Genomic DNA, 20,167 nt, shown 5'->3' on the forward strand with positions numbered 1-20,167 from the left:
GTTGATTGCGCAGTCGCCAAGCCGGCCGGCCACGTGCTGCTGAGTAACGCCGTAATCGCCACTAGCAGACAGAGTGGCGTCGGGCCCATGGTTGGGATTTGTGGTAATAGCGATGCTGTTCACATAGACGAAGGAAACGGAGAGAGTGAGAATGGTGAAGTTGGCTTAGATTGTAAAAGAATAATACATTTTCAGGGTTGTTACAAATAAAAGCAAAAATAAAATAGCAGTTTTAGTGAAAAAAGTACACACAAAAAAATATTTCCGAATGTTACATCATTTATTATGTAACACTTTTGCACGTCAATAAACATTTAAATTTAAATGCAATTTTATGTAAATTTGCAACAAATTATACGTAAAACATTGTCATCAACTGAGTTTACATTTGATTCATTTTTTTCGTGTCGAGTAAATTTACATTTTTTTCTGTGTGAATTTTTCCAGTTTTTGCGAGCGAAATCCCCAGTTTTTTTTCCACGTGGTTTATTGATGGTTCCCAAACATGCTAAAATAGTATTTTATGCAACATGTTGCAAAAGAAGATTTTTCCAGCACGAATTAGAGGTGGGCAAAAAAAGAGCGAGCCGCTCAAAGCGAACGAGCCGTGGCTCACAAAAAAAGAACCGCGGTTCTTTTTTTATTCCGGCCTTTTGAAAGAACCGTTTCAAGATGGCATGATTTTTGTTATAAATATAATTTATTGAATTTCCAAAAAATGTAGTATTAAATTTGTTTTTGAGAATTCAAAATGCAATTTCAAATATTTCAATGCTTATAAAAATTAATCCCAAATCAAATGATTTTCTAAACAATATGAAAAAAGCTTTTCATTGTACATTAAAGTATTACCGGAATACAAATTTGAGCATTTCAAATTGCGTAATTTTTAAAATATTACAAAAAATCTATATAGAATAGTTTGGAAAAATCCTTTTGTCCGATTGAACTTTAGCGATTATAGACTTTATCGATTAAATCAGAATGTAAAAAAGAGTTCACAGAATATTTTCTCCAAATAAAATAAAATAAACGCAATTTTAAAATTAATAGCAATTTTAAAATTCATAGCAATTTTAAGTATGGATGCCATTCAATTACCCGAATGTTTAGGTTCGAGTAGATATCTTGACATAAAGACCACCAAGACCTATGGTTTTCAAGGGCATCTTCTCGTTTTCAGTTTTAATTTTTCTACAAAATATTATATAAAAGTGCAATGTGAAATAACTTATAAAATCACACGATTCTTAAAAAAAAAACCTTTTCATCAAAATTTTAAAAAAGAGTAAAAGAGCCGTTCAAAAGAGCGGCTCTTTAAATGAGTGAACGAAAATGAGCGGCTCCTCAAAAAGAGCGGTTTTGCCCACCTCTAGCACGAATCGGTAAAAAGTTCAACTTTTCAGCACCAAAGTACTACTTTCCAGCATTGTTTTTTTAGTAGAGAAAAGTAGGCCGTTTCGTTTCTCACGAAGGACAGGAAAAGGTGACAGTTTCACAGCGGAATTGCAAAAAAAAACATGATTTCCAACTCAGGGGAATGCAATTTAAACATATTTCAGCTGATTGTATTTGAAACTTCTTTGAAATTTCGAAGCTTCTTGATGATTTTGCCCTCTTTTTTGGGCGATTTTGAAGGAGGAAAAACACAGAATAACTTAGAAAGAACAGTCCGAAGGAATGTTTTTACTCTGCTACTCTGTGGTAAAACGTTCAAATTAGCATCACGAAGGTTTGATTCCTCGTGGCATCTTTAGTTTCCGAACTCATGATTAACAACCCTGCATGCTTATCGCATAATCAGAGCATTGAAATTACTATTAAAATAATACTGTTTGAGTACTACACATAAATAAACGTGAAGTTCTTTTTTATTATTTGGGCCGAATCGAAACTATACAGTTCGAATAGGGACAGCTGTTTTAAAGCACATTAAAGCATCATATTTGGAAATGGATTAGCAAAAAGGCAATAGATTGCACTAGTTTTTCACAGAAATCAAATATTAGTAACGTCTTTTAATATTCATGTCTTTTGGTCGTTGGCTTAAGCAAGAATACTTACAACTTTCGGTGTGAATTTCGGCTCCTTCTCCTACAAAATGATGTCAGTTATGATTGTTACATCTGCATAAGTAATTATCTGGTCGAAAGTGTTTCGAAAAGCACTTTGCTGTGGCCAAACCGTCGGACAATCACGCATTTGAAACGTACAGAACTTTGTCCAATTGACGCTTCAAAATAATGTTTAGAAATCTATTCGATATCCACTAAATTCTGCGAAGAAAAAACATATTTCACAAAAAAATTCCGCAAACGCTCATTCACACATTCCTTTCACTAAGAAAAATTTCCCCTCTATTCACTACAGCAAAGAGGCGACGACGCACTGATAAGAAGTTTGTGTTAGCTTCCGTTTTCTATAGAGTAACAATTAACATTCCTAGTATACTCTACTGTAACACTGAAACTCTTATAAGAAGAGAGCACTTGGATTGAATGTTTCCCGCTCAACGGTCGGCCGAGTACTGATTGAGATTTTTTAATGTTGTCTGGCTATGCTGGGACCGGCCTGCTTGGACGGTAAAGAACAAACGGGTGGCGTATCACGTTTTGTGATTTTTATTTATGCTAGGGTGTTCCAGAAAGTGGGAGTTGCTTAATTGGAAGTGATATTTTCCGTATGAAAAAAACCCAAATATATTCATTTGTTTATGTTTCTATTAATATATACGATTTTTTGCTTGCTTTTAAAGAATTACAATAATATAAATCAATGTAATAAGCAAATACATATTTAGTACGTTGTTACATTTTCTTTGTCACTTTCCGTCTACTACACTCGTTGAACTGCCTGCCACCCCTTTTTTTGGATTATAAAACTTTGCAGGGTTCCGTGCACTCGTGATTGTTACTCCTTTGCTCTGTGAAGGTGTGTGAAGGTGGTGTGGTTTGGTTGGTTTTAATCACGAAACTTGCGTTAACTCGCTGATGCTACACAATTTCTCTCTCTCTCTGCAATACTTTGTACCATTCATTTTCATTATAGAAGTTTCTGTCCTAAGATTTCTAGCTCTTCTTCCATCTCATACACGTGTTAGTTGCTGACTTCTTACAATTCGTTTCACTTCTTTTTGGAAATAAAGTTTAATAAAATTTTATCGAGTGCGAGTTGGGTCGTTGCAAATGCATTTTTGCAATAAGAAGATAATACAGAAAAATTATGTTGAGGTATCACCGAATAATAAACATTTATCTTTTTTAAATTGGTATCAAATGAAAAGATTTATTGTAATGAAGAAATTTTGAAAACATAAATTAAAATGTTGACATGCCGTTTTGTGCACAAACCTCAAGGTATAATTTTAAATCATATCAAAATTCCTTATTCAGAAAAAAATACCAAAACAAAACACAATGTGCAATAACAACCGCACCTTCTCAACTACAAAAAATGGTCAAACGACGGGTACCATCAAATTCATCAAAATGCCAACGTGCTTCAACGATGCAAAACGCAAAGCATAACGCTGCTGCTATTTCAATTTTATTTCTTTCTTCCTTTCTTTTGTTTCGCTACTAACTAGAACTAATCACATTTTGCTGTTTTTTTATTAAATAGTCTGCTCTACATTTTATTATTGATCATAGCTACTTTTTTATGTTTCGATTTCGATATTTTATTCTGTAAGACTTGTTTTTCTTTCTTTTGCGCCAACATTGAATAACTAGAACAGAAATTGGCTGCAGAAATGTTTGTAAAATAAAAGTACATTTTTCGTAAAGATTTTTTCCCACAAAATAAAGATGTTGACATAGAAAAATTATTGTATAATTGTTTGAATTTAAATCATATCTTTGAAAATCCCTTAAAACTCATTCAACTGTTAAAAGAAGCAAGTTTGGAAATAATATAAACTTATTTTCTTCATTCATTTTGTAGGTATTTGATGCACATAGAGATGTTTTAATGAATTATTGTTTATTTGCTCATTCACGTTTTAAGTTATTTATGTATTTTGTTATTCTAAACATAGCGTTCATTGTTTAAATTGGAAATCCTAATAGTGTTTATATTTCAATAATAATATTCTATTTTGTATTATCTGGTATATTCTAATTTTCTTCCTTTCATTCACATATATAATATAGTGCTTTCTTGCATTTATAATATTTTGAATCATTTGTTTATATTCAATCACTGGATTCTTGTCCTCTGCGTTTTTTTTTTTATTTTATCGTCATCTTTTTAATAATTTGTTACCATAATCTATAAAATATATTATCATCAATTTTCGAACTTCCTTCTTTTGATCAACCGTACTGTATCATGTTCTGTTTTTTTGCGTGTTTTCTTTTTTTCTTTTCTCCCTCACCGCCATACTAACAATTTGTTATTGATTTTCGTGTTTGCCGTTGTTGACGCTTTCCAAAATTTCTAACGGGGTTCGGTTTTTTTTACCGCTGGATCGAATAACTATTGCTCTCACAAACTGCTGTTGCTACATGCATTAATTGTTGCTTTATCATTTAATCATCTCTCCCTTTGCTCTGCTTTTTTTCATTGTCATACTTAAAAATCTTTTGTTTCACACCGCACTGTGCTTTTTTTCACTGAATTATTTAGTTTCCTAGTAATTTGTTTGTCTCTTATTTATATACAAATTATAAATATATATATGTATATAGCTTCATAATATTTATTTTTTTCCATTCCACATTTTAAAACTTTTATAATTATTTCAATCATTGATTCTGTTTTGTTAATATCACTATAAATATTTTTTCATCAGATTTGGATCATCTGTTTTTTTTTATATAATTTTAGTTTGAAAATTATTTGTTACACTTCCTACCTAAGAAGCAAATAAAAAGTAAAGCAGATCTAATTTATTTTGCGATATTTCAACAAAGTAAATGTTGCTGTTTTTTTTTTAACGTGACTTTAACATAGAAAGGTCATTCGTCACTTATAAAGTAAATAAATATAAGTAATTTTTTGATGGTTCTAATTTTGAAAAAAAAAATGGCATAAAAATTAGAAAATTTCTAGATTGACAATTTCGAAGACTGATCCATTTGTTGTGATAGCATTAATTGAAGTATTTGTTATTACAATGGAATTGTGTTAATAATTTATTTGAGTAAAAAACAAAATTCACAGTGATTTTGAACATTTTTTTAACCACCACCCATGGATGCAAGTATGGACAAGTTGGAAAAGCCTTTAATTTTCAAGAATAAATTTATAAAAAAACGAAGCATGCTGAAAAAAATAGATCAATGCATTAGTTGATCATTATATCATGGAATCGGTTGTTTACTCTACGCAATTAATCTTCCCTATTCTCGGATGTTTCGCTACCAGTCAGAAAAAAATGAGCAGCGTATAAAAAACTTTAAACTGAAATATCAACTGATTTCATGCTAATTTGGCAAATTCACGTTGTTATTTCCGAGCTGTTGATTTTGAGAAAATTGGAGATCTTAACCAACCTTTGACACGTGCGGTGGGTACAATGTTTCTTTTGTTTTTACTTTTTTTTAATTCTAAATAAAGCCTACTATGACGGGTGATGAGGGAAGCAATTCAACGGGAATGTAAACGCTAGAATTTGAAGCAAGTGATTAAGTTAGACTGTCAGATAAAAAAAAAACTTTTGATTCGGCAAAGTCTCGTGTACTCTTGGCTAAAACCGACAACGGTACTTTTTGAAACTTCTCCTATCATAGGTAGCTTAAACTTGTTCGAGAGGCCCGTCTATTTCAAGCCTAAGAGCTATCTTCACTATTGGAAGTATCGTACCGATCAAGTCCGAACGATTTTCAAAGGGGACGTTAGAAGAATATACTTTTCCGTAAATATTTATCGAAAATATATGTGTAGTGTTAGGTGGCTGCCGCTGCTGAGATTGCCCTCGGCTCGTTATTTCTTCTTCCTATTCTTTCTTCAATGTGATTGTGTAAAACGGGCTACGATTTGTTTAGTACCTTCTACGTATTCGCTGACTTGATAGGAATCTGTGTGTGTGTGTTTGCTACTGTTCTTCGAGGGAATTGTTAGCGTTTTGTTGATTTATTGTTTTGTTTTTATCTAGGTAGAAAATCTTGATGGGATCTCGGTTCTTTGTTTGCTATCAACACACTACTACCGTCGAAACGTGGGCTATCAATTGTTTGTTTGCTTGAGAGATGTAGTTTTTGCGGCGAGTTTTTAACATTGCAGGAATATGCTCGGTCCAGTGTTTTAGTGAAAAAGGTGCGAAACTTGGGAACTAAACGATAAAAAAAAAACAAAGCCAAATTTGTATGTAACTCTCTTTTAATACGGACGTCATGTAGCATCTAACAAAGCAACCCATTGTGAATTCAAATGGTCGCTCGAAGTCGTGCTCGTTACGACTACTTTGATCTCAGCAGGCTGACCTGACTAGACATCAGTTTTCTATCAGTTTTCTGTCATAGAAAAATAAGGAAATTTCGATGACATAATATTGTCAAACCCGGCAAAATTTTCGAAATATCCTGCATAATGTTATGAAAACGAGTAAATTACGGAGAAGTAACAAGACGTTTATTTTCCGCTTTCAACAGAAAACAAGGGGACGTCCGTGATCCATGGTGAACTCTGCAGAATACTCTGCAAAACCTAGCCAAGCTGAGTGACGACACCGATACAGGCATCCTCAACCAAGAGACCAAAAACCAAACGCGAGGCTTGGTCTTGATAAATCAGAGCATCATCAACGTGCAAAACCTAACGGACAAGTCTGTAAAAGAGGCGACCAGGAGACTCATAACACGTCATAGCTACAGCCCCTATTGCATGGAAAATGGAGCATTCGCGAACAATTTCAAAATCGACTGAAATCGATAATTTTACATAAATGTAGTATCTAGTTAAAAATAAAAGCTGATAAAACTCATATATTGTAAGTCAAATCATGAGTCGACTGAAAGATATTTAATAGAATGAGCCAAATATGACCAAGGTGCTTCGAGTGTTACGTCTGTGTTAGGGAAATAGCACATTTTGAGAGAGTTGATTAGTTGAACGGAAGGTAGTTTTTTTTTTTGATAAAAGCGACGTGCAGAGATCAATCAAAAGAGACAACAGAAAGAGAAGAAAAGGGAACCAAGGAAGAGCAGTAAAATAAAACAAAAGAGTTAATATGTTTGTTTTCTTTGTATCTGTGATGGTTATCATTATAAAATCAATCTTGTTCTTCATCCTAACAACACTTTGCAAGAAAAGGGCTAACAACACTCGATTTCCTTCCGCAGTTTCCCCCCTCTCTCTCTCTATAATGCTACATTTCACAGTTTTTGTGTATGTTTTGTCCTGCGCTTTCTGCCATTCTTCTTTCTCGTGTATTTTATTTATTATTCATTGATTTCGCTACCTATCTCTTCAAGTAGGATTATGAGAGTAATACAGCAGTTGTTCGGTAACTGGGCGTTGTTTAACTGGGCGGCTTTTTAAATGGGCGCTCGATAACTGGGCCGTAGCCCAGTTAAAAAGCAGACAAACGTCAAAAAACCAAAACAAACCAAAATGACCGAGGGGTTAATGGATGCAAAAATCATATTCAATAAATAAAAAAACTTTTTTCAAACTTTTGTTTAGTTTCAAGTTACAATTAAAGAAAAATGAAAAGTAAGCATTGTAAATAAATTTTAGTAACTTTTATTTTTATATTTCATCTGGAAAATATTATGCATCGGTGGTCCCCTCGTTATTTTTTGTTCAGCCCAGCTAACGAGCAGCATTCGATGACTGGGCTACGTTCTCAGCCCAGTTACCGAACAACTACTGTAATATTCAATTGATCTGCCGTATATAATAATATAGTTTTGTTTTAAGATTTGTTTTGTTTTACATTAAGAGAATAATAAGGAATATGCAATTTTTTCTAACGTGTTGCGTCGCGTTCATTTCACTTCTCTTTCTTTCTTGCTTTTGTATTGCCTCGCAAGTTCGATGGCCGTGTGCGAGTCGCGCACAAGCAAAAAGTTTTTCTTTTTTTTCATATAAAAAAGTAGCTAAAGGCAATAAACAAAAACAAATTGGATTACCCTAAAGATTTATTAAATTAGATAGCAAAAATAAATTATAAATATTTATATACCATTTTTTATAAATCGTCTCTTGTTTATTATTTGTATTCCTACATTCCTAGTTCACACATCCTGTTCGTAATCATAGTTTGTATTGATTTGTATTTTTTTATTATATTTCCTATTACAAAGTATAAAGAGCAAATGCAATTTCATTTCTGAAAACTAATACGAACGGGTTTTGTTGCGCGCGCACATTCGATCGCGTTGTACAAATCAGATTGCTTACTAATTGGAAATTAAAAGCTAGTAATCTAAGCGGTTTTGTATGCTTCTTTTTTGTTGGGTGTAGTTCTGACTTCCCCAAATTATTTCTTTTTCTTTCGTATAAAAATTAAGGAAAATAAGTTAACGTGCACTAAACGCGTGCAAAAGGAAACAAAGCAATTCGATCGTTCCTGTCATTTTTTTTTTGTTTTTGTTTGGAAACGCGATTCGATTCAAAACGAGAAATCAGGCAAAGCAAATGTCAGGTTGTGTAAAAATTACAAAAAAAAAAATCGACTAAACGTTCGCGTTTTCACCCTTTTTCTGTGATTCATCAGTTCAATGGGCTTTTGTTTTGCGTTGTGTGGATTTGTGTTTATAGTGAATTTTTGTTCACTTTCGTCAGTTTGTTACTTGTCGGTACGAAAATATCACTTTTTGCAAGAATTCACGCAAAAACTAATTACAGAGTAGGGTATAGTTCGAACGAGGATGTTACTCCTCCTAAAAAAAAAGCAGGAAATACAGACAGTTTCAATCAGTTGATCAGTTGCTTGGAAGTCGATCAAATGTTTTCTCGGCTATCGAGATGCGATTGTGGGGGTGTTGGTTTACGCCTGCGACGTGACCGGCGTCTGGCAATAGGGGCACTCGCGCTGGGTCACCGCGCACGAGTCGCACAGCACGTAGTGATTGCACGGCACGAGCGTCACGCTTCGATTGTTCTCCTCGCACTTCATACACTTGGTGGCGGTCTCCAGGTACAGGACCTTTTCGACCTCCTCGATTTCGGCGCGCAGCTTGGCCTTAAAAGCGGATTAATTCAGTCAGTTTCGCTTGAATGAGTACAATCTAACCCAAAAGCAACCCACCTGGATGTTCTTCAACTTTTGCAGCGGCATTCCTCTAAAGTCTGTCGTTCGGAAGTTGGCCGTGCTGTTGCCGGTGATGCTCATGTGTTCCATCTTTTCCTTGAGCGCCTTCACGTGTGACAGGGCCTCGTCGCGCTGCTGCTCGGCTATCACGGTCTGCAAGAAAGGGGAAGATTTTACAATTACAGAGTTTGTTCCTGCTGTCAAAAAGCTTCAAGTAGAATATGCGATGAGCCGAAGTAGAATTCTAGCTCCATGATCGACGATGTTGTTCCCGGCGAGGTTCTTCCTGCCAGAAGATAGATCTTCGCCACATAGGGGAAATATACCCATTTAAGCCTAATAAGCGGTCGCGTTTGAATGATGCTGGATAATCTGGAGTGTTCCTTGAAATTTACTTAAACCAAGTACACCACCAGTAGAGCAACTTTTTGTGAACATTTCTGTTTATTTTGAGTTTTTTTAAAAGTTATTCTATTCCTTTTACAAGCATTTAAAACATATATTTCCCAAATGTATTCTTATCAGACGAGAATGCATTGGGCCACGCCCATTTTTCTATTTTCAGCTTAGTTCTTTTTGACGTAGACTTACGTCTTTGTCGAAGGTACTGGGGTGTCATTCCAAAAAACCCGGGCCGAAGGCCCTGGATTACTGCGTCATCCGTCAAACGCTTATATCTTCCTTCCCTCTAATCGAATCGACACGATTTATGTGCCATTCGATTCGAAAATTATTCAGCAATTTGCTATAAAACTTTCATTGTTGGCAAAATAGTTTAACTATTGAAACAATTGAATGTTTTAAAATGTTTTCAAAATGCAGAGATTTTGCAAGCAAAATGAGCGCTTCCCACTCACGGACGGGAATGTCAAGTACCTATTTTGAGGGGAAAATCATCCGAGCAACGCGACCGAGTGTCGGTCGCGAAAAAGGAGGGGAAGTAGCGGGCCGAAAGGCTATATAAGAACGCGCGCCAGAGCCCATTCTATCATTCACGGCTCAGACGTCGGACCGGCAGCAGGAGCAGCAGCAGGAGCAGCAGCAACAGGAAAGCTCAGCCCAGAGCAGCAGCAGCAGGAGAGACCAGAGCAGCAGCAGCAGGAGAGAGGGACCAGAACTGGAAAAGAAGCGCGCATCGCCTTCTCGACGTCACCGTCAGCCAGTTGCCTCTCGATGGCCGGACCGTTTGGATCTTTCGTGGTTGCCGTGGTTCGGAGTTGCCTCACTCCCCGTCCCTCGTCCCACCCGGGACGAGGCATCAACGAGATGAGGCGCGCGCCTGCTGCCTTCCGCTGAAGAGCCTCTCGTGGGTCAAGCCGTGGTTGTGAAACAACAACTAGCTCGTCGCATTCGCGGCGAGCGTTTCTGAAAGAATTGCGTCGTGTCCAATTCCAAACTGTTGAAAGAGTTGCCCTCATCCCTCGTTCCACCCGGGACGAGGCAGCGAGCTAATTTGTTTGAATTTAAATTTCAGGAACAAATTTTGGTCTGGGGGGGCGACGGAATGCACAGCTTTCTGAGGCTGCTCTCGCCCCCAACCCCTCCCCCCATTCGGCTCGCTAAAATTCCTTCGTCTCTTTTGACGTAGACTATGCTTTGTCGAAGGTACTGGGTTGCCATTCCAAAAAACCCGGGCCGAAGGCATTGGTTAACTGCGTCATCCGTCAAACGCTTATATCTTCCTTCCCTCTAATCGAATCGACACGATTTATGTGCCATTCGATTCGAAAATTATTCAGCAATTTGCTATAAAACTTTCATTGTTGGCAAAATAGTTTAACTATTGAAACAATTGAATGTTTTAAAATGTTTTCAAAATGCAGAGATTTTGCAAGCAAAATGAGCGCTTCCCACTCACGGACGGGAATGTCAAGTACCTATTTTGAGGGGAAAATCATCCGAGCAACGCGACCGAGTGTCGGTCGCGAAAAAGGAGGAGAAGTAGCGGGCCGAAATCATTTATAAGAACGCGCGCCAGAGCCCATTCCATCATTCACGTCTCAGACGTCGGACCGGCAGCAGCAGCAGCAGGAGGAAAGCTCAGCCCAGAGCAGCAGCAGCAGGATAGAGGGACCAGAACAGGAAAAGAAGTGCGCATCGCCTTCTCGTCGTCACCGTCAGCCAGTTGCCTCTCGATGGCCGGACCGTTTGGATCGTCCCACCCGGGACGAGGCAGCAACAAGATGGGGCGCGCGCTTGCTCCTTCTCGCCTAAAAGTTGCCTCTCGTGGGTCAAGCCATGGTTGTGAAACTTCCAAATTCTAGTTGTTAATCTTTCCAACTCTTCGGAGTTCCCTCACTTCCCGTCCCTCGTCCCACCCGGGGCGAGGCAGCGCAATGAATAATTCTAGATTAAATTTTCAAAACAACCTATCCCTCATGGGTTTCCTATGCAGATAGGGCCTTTTGAAAATTTAATCGAGAATTACAGTTTAAATTTCTGGAACAAATTTTGGTTTTCGGGGGCGACGGTCTGCACAGCTTTCTGAGGCTGCTCTCGCCCCCAACTCCTTAAAACTCGGGCCGAAGGCCCTGGAATACTGCGTCATCCGTCAAACGCTTATATCTTCCTTCCCTCTAATTGAATTGACACGATTGACTTCGGGGGTGACGGATTGCACAGCTTTCTGAGGCTGCTCTCGCCCCCAACCCCTCTCCCTCCCCCTCATTCTGCTACCAAACATTCATTCGGTTCACGAAAAAATCGTTCTCGTTCTTCTCTTTCCTTCTTTCATTCGATGTTGTCTAGTCAAAGATTTATCAACACATTCAAAGTATGTTTACATGGTAGCTGCGGTTTTGTTCGCATTAGATTTGCCATCTCTTTCTAGTAAAAATCAACTCTATCGGAATTCAATTCGAATCGTATATAAATTCCGTTTCAACAACCGGTACGTACACGGTGCGATTGAATTTACTAGGTGTCGGGGGGTCCATCTCGCGTTCACGATCTTATTCCGTTAGTGTATTCCAAGTATCTAGCTAATTCATCAAAATTAAGAAATGGAAAACTCTGTGTCAACATATCAAAACTTTACGTAGTCTACGCCATTCCGGTTATGTCTGTGACATAACTACTTTGACTTTTTCTTCCAGCGCTCTATTGGGTCTGCTTAGTGCTGCAAAAATTGATGAAATTTTAAGCGAACACTCACGAAAAGTAGCATTTATAGAGAAAATTTCCTGGCATCACTGGCTCACCCGAACAGGCGCTGCTGGTGGTGTTGGTGGCCACCCTTTGTTCTTTATTCGCCTTCGCTTCTCGTTCGGTTTTCTTCAGCCTTCGATTGGAATGGGTGGTCAAAATTGAAACGTCAGAAGACTTAGCGCATTTGTTTTTTTTGATGGCGCTTGCTAATTATTTACATATTTTGGGATTATTTTTCAAGTGAGTGACTAACTAATTTTCAAAAGAACATGTTGCCGGCACTTTGAAAACGTTCGCGCAAGTGAAAAGATATTGATGGCGACTTTCGTTAAGCAGTTAACCCTCTACAACCCAACCCCGCCTTTAGACGGGCTTCGATTTAAAAAATCGCCAAAAATCCACTTTTCAACCAATTTTTGATCTTTAAAAAGCATTGGAAAGAAGAACTCTTTAAATTTTAGAAAATTTCAGTGTAGAAAGTTTGACTTATTTTATGTGACTTTGCCAATGTTTTTAAAAATGTAATTTTTTTAGGGGTCAACTTTGGCTGTGTTTTTCACTAACATTTCCTATATTTTAAGTAAAAAGAAGTATGCAGTAATTTTTCTAGTGCCCCAGACTATGCCTCTACGCTTTTATTTACAATTTAACAGATTATGGTTCCATTTTATAGCAGAAAATGTGAAAAACATGCAAAAAATTGAAAAAGTTACTGTAAAAACATGAAAAAATTAGATAGGCAAAATGTAATGATAGGAGGTGGTAGAGTAGGCCAAATACTACCAAAAACAAACATAAACTAAACAAGATAAATGCAAATTAAAATACTAAAAATGAAACAAGAAAAACATAAAACAAGAGAAGTAAAGTTTTTCGTAGAACGAAAGTTGCTCAAAATGACCTCCTGAACACGGGAAAAATAAAAAATTTGGAAAAAAAAATTTGGGCATTAGAGGGTTAACCTTTGATCTTGCGTGTGGATGTGTGTGCCACCAAAATGATGAGAAATGGTCACGCAAAATAGAAATTATGATCAAAAGTGCATTAAATTTGCTATTTTTGGCCAGTAAATGGCATGAATTTGCGTGCTTACTTGAGGCGGTGCTGTTGCTGGTAAGTTAAAAGCCTAAATATTATTTTTAGAGCTTTAATCGAGCATCAAACCACAGACAAACAGACGTGACTCTCCATACAAATTATTTTTGAAATCCATCGTCCTTCATCAAATCACCAAATCACGGCGACGCCAGCGCTGCCTGGTGAGCTGATGCCGAAGCGCAGCCCAAACATACCAATACAAACCCATTACTGTCATGTGCCACGTCAGTGTATGCGTGAGACAATCAAGCCTAAACGATTGTAAACATCAACAGCTGATCGAAATAATTTTGTTGTTGCTACTCGATGAAAAGAATAAAAATCAACACCGAAGGCCGAAGATGACGGCGGGTTGGTTCCGTTTCCAATAGCAGAACCTCATGAGCCAAATCATGCGGCAGCACCAGCAACGACGCACCACAACCGCAACGACAGAGACCAAATCACTGGTCCTCCCAGTTGCTACCAAGTTCTGTCGAAGATTTCTCCTCCACCGAAACCTCGAATCATTACACCTGACACCATCATCAACAAGATACCCCTGGTCACGAAAACACCAGTAGTGGCCGCCGAAATAGATTAATCTAATTCAAACCTACCGGAAATAATCCCCTTGATGGGCGTATTGGAAATTTCCACGGGGAACGTGTCCACGGCGCAGTTAAGTTGCGTCAAACAACAAAAGCAAAAAGTGGCAAAGATTCCAAAAAACGCTGCCGCAAAATTTACATCGAAACAGAACCACAGAAACTGAACTGGAAAAAGATTGAGTGGCGCAACATCGCCAAAAGGCCAATCTGAGCAGCAGTCCACGAAGGGTAAGCAGGTTGCTCCGAAGGAGTAACTCCACCACAGGATCCGGCTTCCTCCGCAGTAGCCGGCGCCTCAGCAGCAACCTCGACATCGGCAGGCAGTTGAGCAGGCCTACCGGGTTAATAGTGGGGCAAGAGGCTATGGCCAAGACTGCCCCAATTTTGTCCTGGAAAGCCTGGATTGTGATGCACGGTTAGAATTCCAGAATTCCATAAAAAAATGTGCTCTCATTTGCTGCTTCGCACGTGCTCACGCTCAACTTTAAAACAAAAACACGCTTCACACACACTGAGAATAGACGGGCGAGCTGTCACGACAGCAGCGCCATCAGCGCCGGGTGAGTGGATGCCGAAACAAAATTGCATTTGAAATAACCGTTTTTGGAGGACGATGATTCCGCACTCGAGTGTCCCGTCTGTTTGTCTGTGATAAAACTCTCCATATGACGAAGATAGGTGTTTGATTAGAAAGGGTATATTTCCCCTACTGCGTCGGAGAAGAAGGTGCCAAGTTTCCTGTGCTGGTTCTGCATGTGCAGCAGATGGAAGCAGCAAGGGTACAAAGAAGGTTATTGCTTCATGGCCGAGCAGAAGTCGTCGAAGCGGATCAACGCGTTGATCTGGCAGTGTTGATCTGGCCCACCTCTAACAACAAGTCGCTGTCGATAAAACCAATCTCCCCTCTACGTACCTTCCGGTTGCTCTCCTCCATCTGCGCCTTCCACGCCTCGCATGCGTTCGTGGCCTGCATCACCTCCCAGTTCATCATTTGTGCGTTCTTGTTGGCAAGCTCCTCCCGTAGCCGGCCCATCTCTGAGGTAACGAGTGGGGACATCGAGTACGGGTGGTTTGAGTTGGAACTCTTGGCGGCGGCCGCAACCAGCGCTGCCGCAGCGGCTGCATGTTGATGCTGATGCTGATTTTGGTGCATTTGCTGCTGCTGTTGTTGTTGTTGCTGTTGCTGAACGGCTTGCTGCATGTGGTTGTCAAACAGCAGGTTCGTGTTGTTGTTGCTCAGCTCGTTGTTGAGCGAGTTTAGTTCCGATATTCGACTGTGCGGGAACAGATCAATCAAGAATCGCTCACAAGAGAAGACCTTGGGGACTTACCTAAGTTCCGGACTAGCTGACAGGCCACCATCGCCGCCGGTTAGCACCGGAGAGATGATGTGCGATTGAAAGAAGAGACTATCGGCGTTATTGTGGCCAAACGAGTTCGCCAACTTCGGTGCCGAGCTGCTGCCAATGTGATGGGCCGTGTTGCCACCGCCGCCGAACATCGCGTCACTCATGCCAAACAGATTGGAGTGCGACGACGGGCTAAAGTTGTTGCTCAGCGAACTGCCAGGAATGTTGACCGGCGCGGAAGTTCCTTGGAGGAGGCCTACAAGAAACAATTATAAAAACGACTTCAAACCAAACAGTGACCACAACTCACCGGAGATGGAATTGGCCATCGGGGAACCGGGGATGTTGACCGGGGCGGAGCTGCTCGCCAGCAAACCGGACGAGGCGATTCCGGCGGAAATTGAATTGTCTAAACCGTGCATCGGGTCACGTCGCCCCATATCATCTGTAGAAGGGAAAGTTCAGCATTCGTCACAATTTCTTAGCTTCAAATTTCGAATTGATACTCACAAACGCCACCGTCCAGGGAGGAAGCGAAATTCCTGAATGCAGAGTAACACATGCGCTTTCGTTGTTCCTTGTCCAGAGGGCCCATCGTAAGATCGTTGTCAATTGCTAAAAGCTGCATGCGAAGAAGAAGGGGAAAAGTAATTTAATTCAACGAGAAAGCTGTGCGTTTTTTTTATTCTGTGTTATTAGGCATTGTTACAGAGGGAATGGAATTGGAACCCGCGTCATCTAAGTTGTTTCATGTCAGTCTGTCTAGATCCGAGGGCAAACTAGAGAAGGTAGTCTGTAATCTGCCCATGTGGTTGAGACTTTTAATGTGTTCATTTCTGTTACGATCTTGTCAACTCTTTGAATTGAGCCTTGAGTCGAAAACAGGGTCATTTAATTGAAACGTTTTTACAAGTTTTCGACTTTCTTGTCAGATTTGTTTCACAAGTTTTAATAGTATCGCAGCTTGGAGGGCACGGCGACGAATTAGGGAAAACATGTTTGCTTTTCGTGTGATTCTATAGTAAGAATCCTACTCGAAACTATAGGTGTCCGAAGGCTTGAAACGGTGTGACAATTCAAACCTCTTTTTACACCTACGACTACGACAACTGCACTATGTTAGGCCACATTTACATCCCCATCCGACAGAAGGTGTGATCAGACAAATCTCGTCTCGAAAAATGCCACCATGTGGGATCGAACCTCAGTCCAACTGGGTGAGAGGCACCACGATAACCTCAACACCACCCTCCTCTTTTTCAAAGTTGTTATCTCTGTTCAGAGACGAATTTTTATAAAAGAGCAATTCCACGCCAAATAGGGAATCGATAGTAACCGCCTCATGCCATACTTATTAGGGCATTTGAAATATAAAAATTAATAGTAAGAAAAATGCTACAAATGTTACAAACGATTATCCGAAAGCCTTGGCAAAATTTCACTTCGGATAATCGAACCACGAAATAGTAGTTTATGCAACAAGTTGCAAAAAGAGGATTTTTTCAGCACGAGTCGTACATAATACGACGAGTGCTGAAAAAATCAAGTTTTGCAACGAGTTCCATACAACATTTTTTGTAATTCCGAAAAACACCCATTGAGTGAAATTTTAAGCCAAATTTTCATGTATTTTGTCAATAAATCGTTCAAATAAAAAAAATGTTGAAAAGTGATACTTTTCGAAACAAGTGCTGAAAAGTTCAACTTTTCAGCACCCATTTCAGTGCTGAAAAGTAGAACTTTTCAGTTTTTATTTTGAAAAGTGTTACTATTCGATTCTGTTATTTTTGGTACAGAAATGTAGGCTGTTTCGTCGTTCAAGAATGACAGGAAAAGGAAGTATTTTCACGACGGAATTGCAAAAAAAAATTGTTGTTGTCTTATTTTTGACTGTTGAGCGTTATTATGACCCCTAAACTACTTTAAAGTGATTTAGAATATGTAAATCCAAGATGGCAACCAAAATGGCGGTGATGAAATATTGAAAAAAATGCAGTTTTTAATTTGATAGGCAATAAACCACCTCAATTTCACTTAAATTGGGTCGCAGAACCTTTTTTTGATCGTGATTCGATTATCCGAAGTCTCATTCGGATACACTCGAAATCAGAAGTACCTATCACTCAAAAAGGGTTCTATCTACCCTTTATCTGCCAACACTAGGTAAACAAACCTTTTTTGAGGGTTACTTCCACCCTTTTTCAAGTTTACCCGTCGTTACCCTTTTGCAAAGGGTTACCACCGGTAAACTTGAAAAAAAGGGTGGAAGTAACCCTCAAAAAGGGTTTGTTTACCTTGTGTTGACAGATAAAGGGTAGATAGAACCCTTTTTTTTTTTCTTATTTTGAGTGTATACAACCAAGCAAGAAAAATCTGGAAATTTTACCTTTTGACACCGAAATTCGGACGCATAATTTGATGGTGTAGAGAAAATAGAATTTTTCCTTTTATGGACGAAATAATGATGCAACATGTCTTCTTTGGTCAAATAAAAAGTACATAAAAAGTTTCAACCAAATAAAAAAATACTGAAATTAGATTTTTAATAAATTTGCTTAGGCCGCTGCAAATATATTTCTATGTTTTTTAAAATTATTTTATTGAGGGTGGAAGCAAAAATGGGGGTTATGCAATTGTTTGCGGCTTGACAGAGGTCGACCCCTACAGTCCGCAACAGTAATATTGAGAAATCGCATTTGAATACCTAACAGACAATCTACCACTCACATTTGACTAAAATGAAGTCCCCGAACTAGACTTAAATGTTAGTTTACTGCTGTTCTACGCATAATTGTCCCATGTTATAAAGGGGAAACTGAGAAAAAAACGAATGAAATTTTTCGACCGATTAATGTGATGCTACGCATAAGTGTCCCGCGGGTCCCTATTCGCCGTACTGCCCATAATTGAAAATTTGGCCATTATGCCAAATCAAGTATTCCGAGAAAAACGTGTTTTAATGTTTGTCACAAAATCTCCATCAAGGCAATTTTCCATAAGAGTGGCATATTAGCCATTTGGTTTTTCGCATCGGCAGCCAAGTCTAAACACTATTTCAGTGAAATTCAAGTTCCAGAAGATGCGTTGGAACATCCTCTACCACCTGGTGCTAATATCTCGTTTTTGCCAAAAGTGGATATTAGCCGTTTTTTTCAATGGTGGGCAGCGTGTCCTTAATTACCCCAGTTAGCAGTTTATAATCGTTATTTGTTATTCTCTTGCTACACAATAGGTAAACAAGACACAATACTTCGAAAAATTAATGATTCCGGGAAAGAAAATACTTGATGGGGCAAACCATCGAATAAATGTTGTCTAGTCAATAATTGTTTTTGCATTATAATGAAAAAAATGTGATCAGAAATGGTTTTTAATCGTGTTTTTTACCGTTGTACATAAAAATTGACATAGTGGCTTCACTGCCGCTCAAAGCTAGTCCGTCCCGTTTGTAATTTCGTCAATTTTGAGGTGATGATGCAGTTTGGTTCAAAATCATGTAAACTATCAGAAAAAAACAATAAAATGTAGTGCTTTGTTGTAGAAAGCCGGATAAAATCCACTTTTTCGTGAATTTCTAACACGTAGCCTTATGGGCGGGACAACTTTGACCAGGGTAGGTAAACCATCACCATCGCACTATCATTGATGCATATTTCGGTGCGTTCCTCGTCTCTTAAAATTTCTCTTCTCTTTCGCAGCCGAGTGATGGTCGGCTTGCTATCGCGAATATCGAAAGCCCATCACATCGACGAGAAATACCCTATCGCTGGCTCCGATGGAGCTATCGTTCCAACCGGAGAGACACGCACACGAAATTGCTGTATACATATATATCTACAGGGCTTACGGGCGAGAGAATTTCACGATTGCTCTTTCTCTTGCTTTTTGAGCGAGGGGACTGGCTGTGTGAGAGATTTTTTTTTCCGTCTTACGCATCGGTTTGTTCGTTGCTCGCTATTTCATCGGCGTCGTTTTCGCTTCGCTCTCTTGATGCAGTTTTGGGAGAACGCCGAAAATTTAATGATTTGAGCGAGGGACGATATCCAAAAGTCGAGGAAACGAAGAAATACCATCCCTGACTTTGACACGCGTTCTTCTCGGATTGCTGTTTTTACATATCTTGGGTTAGTTTTCAAAAGGTCGTAAGCGCCAGTTGTCCAAAATTGAGTTTTTGGCATGGTTGAACTCTTCAAACGCTCTACCAACGATCTACTCGAGCAGAATTTAAAAAAAAAATTAAACAAAAATATAGCCCGCATATAAAAGGTCGAATGTGCATTTCATACGGAGGAGTCACATACGTCCTTGGTGATGCAAGGTCGTAAGTACTGATAATTTGAAAAATGTACTTACGCTCATAGAAAAAGGACGTAAGTTCAGTTATAATTGCTTTATTATTATGCACACATGAGTTTTAACGAAAAATGATGAAAATTTGTTACCCAGTAAAATCACAGCGCTGGTTAAATGACTTAAAAGATGCACAATGAATATTTTCCTATTGCCCAGCCAACAAAACGAAGTTTCAGCCATTCATTCCGGCAGAAACGGCTAGCTTCCCCAAAAATCATCATATTGTGTGGCAGCCTGAATCAACACAAAATCAAGAGGAACAGAATCTGTTCAGGAACGAGCGATAATGACCGCATCCATCTTATCACGCATAAACGCCCTCTGAAAACTCCAGGAACCCCGAGTTCTTCAAGGTCCTATGGACCACTGAAGAAAAGATAAACAAATCAGTGGTAATTCGTCCTTTTGTTCGTGTTCTCAGCTAGCGTATG

At 38.9% G+C, this 20,167-nt stretch overlaps 2 protein-coding genes across 12 annotated transcripts in view; both read right to left on the reverse strand.

Moving 5' to 3' along the window:
- LOC120413521 (disintegrin and metalloproteinase domain-containing protein unc-71) overlaps positions 1–20,167 on the reverse strand; it is a 982,641-nt gene that overhangs the window by 114,747 nt on the left and 847,727 nt on the right. The gene's annotated exons all lie outside the window — the stretch shown is intronic.
- Positions 2,703–20,167, reverse strand: part of LOC120430552 (RING finger protein unkempt-like) — a 39,160-nt gene continuing 21,695 nt past the window's right edge. For all 3 annotated transcript variants that reach the window (XM_039595666.2, XM_039595667.2, XM_039595668.2), the window contains 6 exons: positions 15,894–16,005; positions 15,694–15,828; positions 15,366–15,639; positions 14,948–15,308; positions 9,197–9,352; positions 2,703–9,130 (listed from right to left, as the gene is read on the reverse strand). In XM_039595666.2, the coding sequence (XP_039451600.1) occupies positions 8,936–9,130; positions 9,197–9,352; positions 14,948–15,308; positions 15,366–15,639; positions 15,694–15,828; positions 15,894–16,005 (1,233 nt within the window). In that variant the 3' untranslated portion in view covers positions 2,703–8,935. The remainder of the gene's footprint in view (positions 9,131–9,196; positions 9,353–14,947; positions 15,309–15,365; positions 15,640–15,693; positions 15,829–15,893; positions 16,006–20,167) is intronic.

This window comes from Culex pipiens, chromosome 1 (genome assembly GCF_016801865.2).
Source record: "Culex pipiens pallens isolate TS chromosome 1, TS_CPP_V2, whole genome shotgun sequence".
Classification (NCBI taxonomy): Eukaryota; Metazoa; Arthropoda; class Insecta; order Diptera; family Culicidae; genus Culex; species Culex pipiens.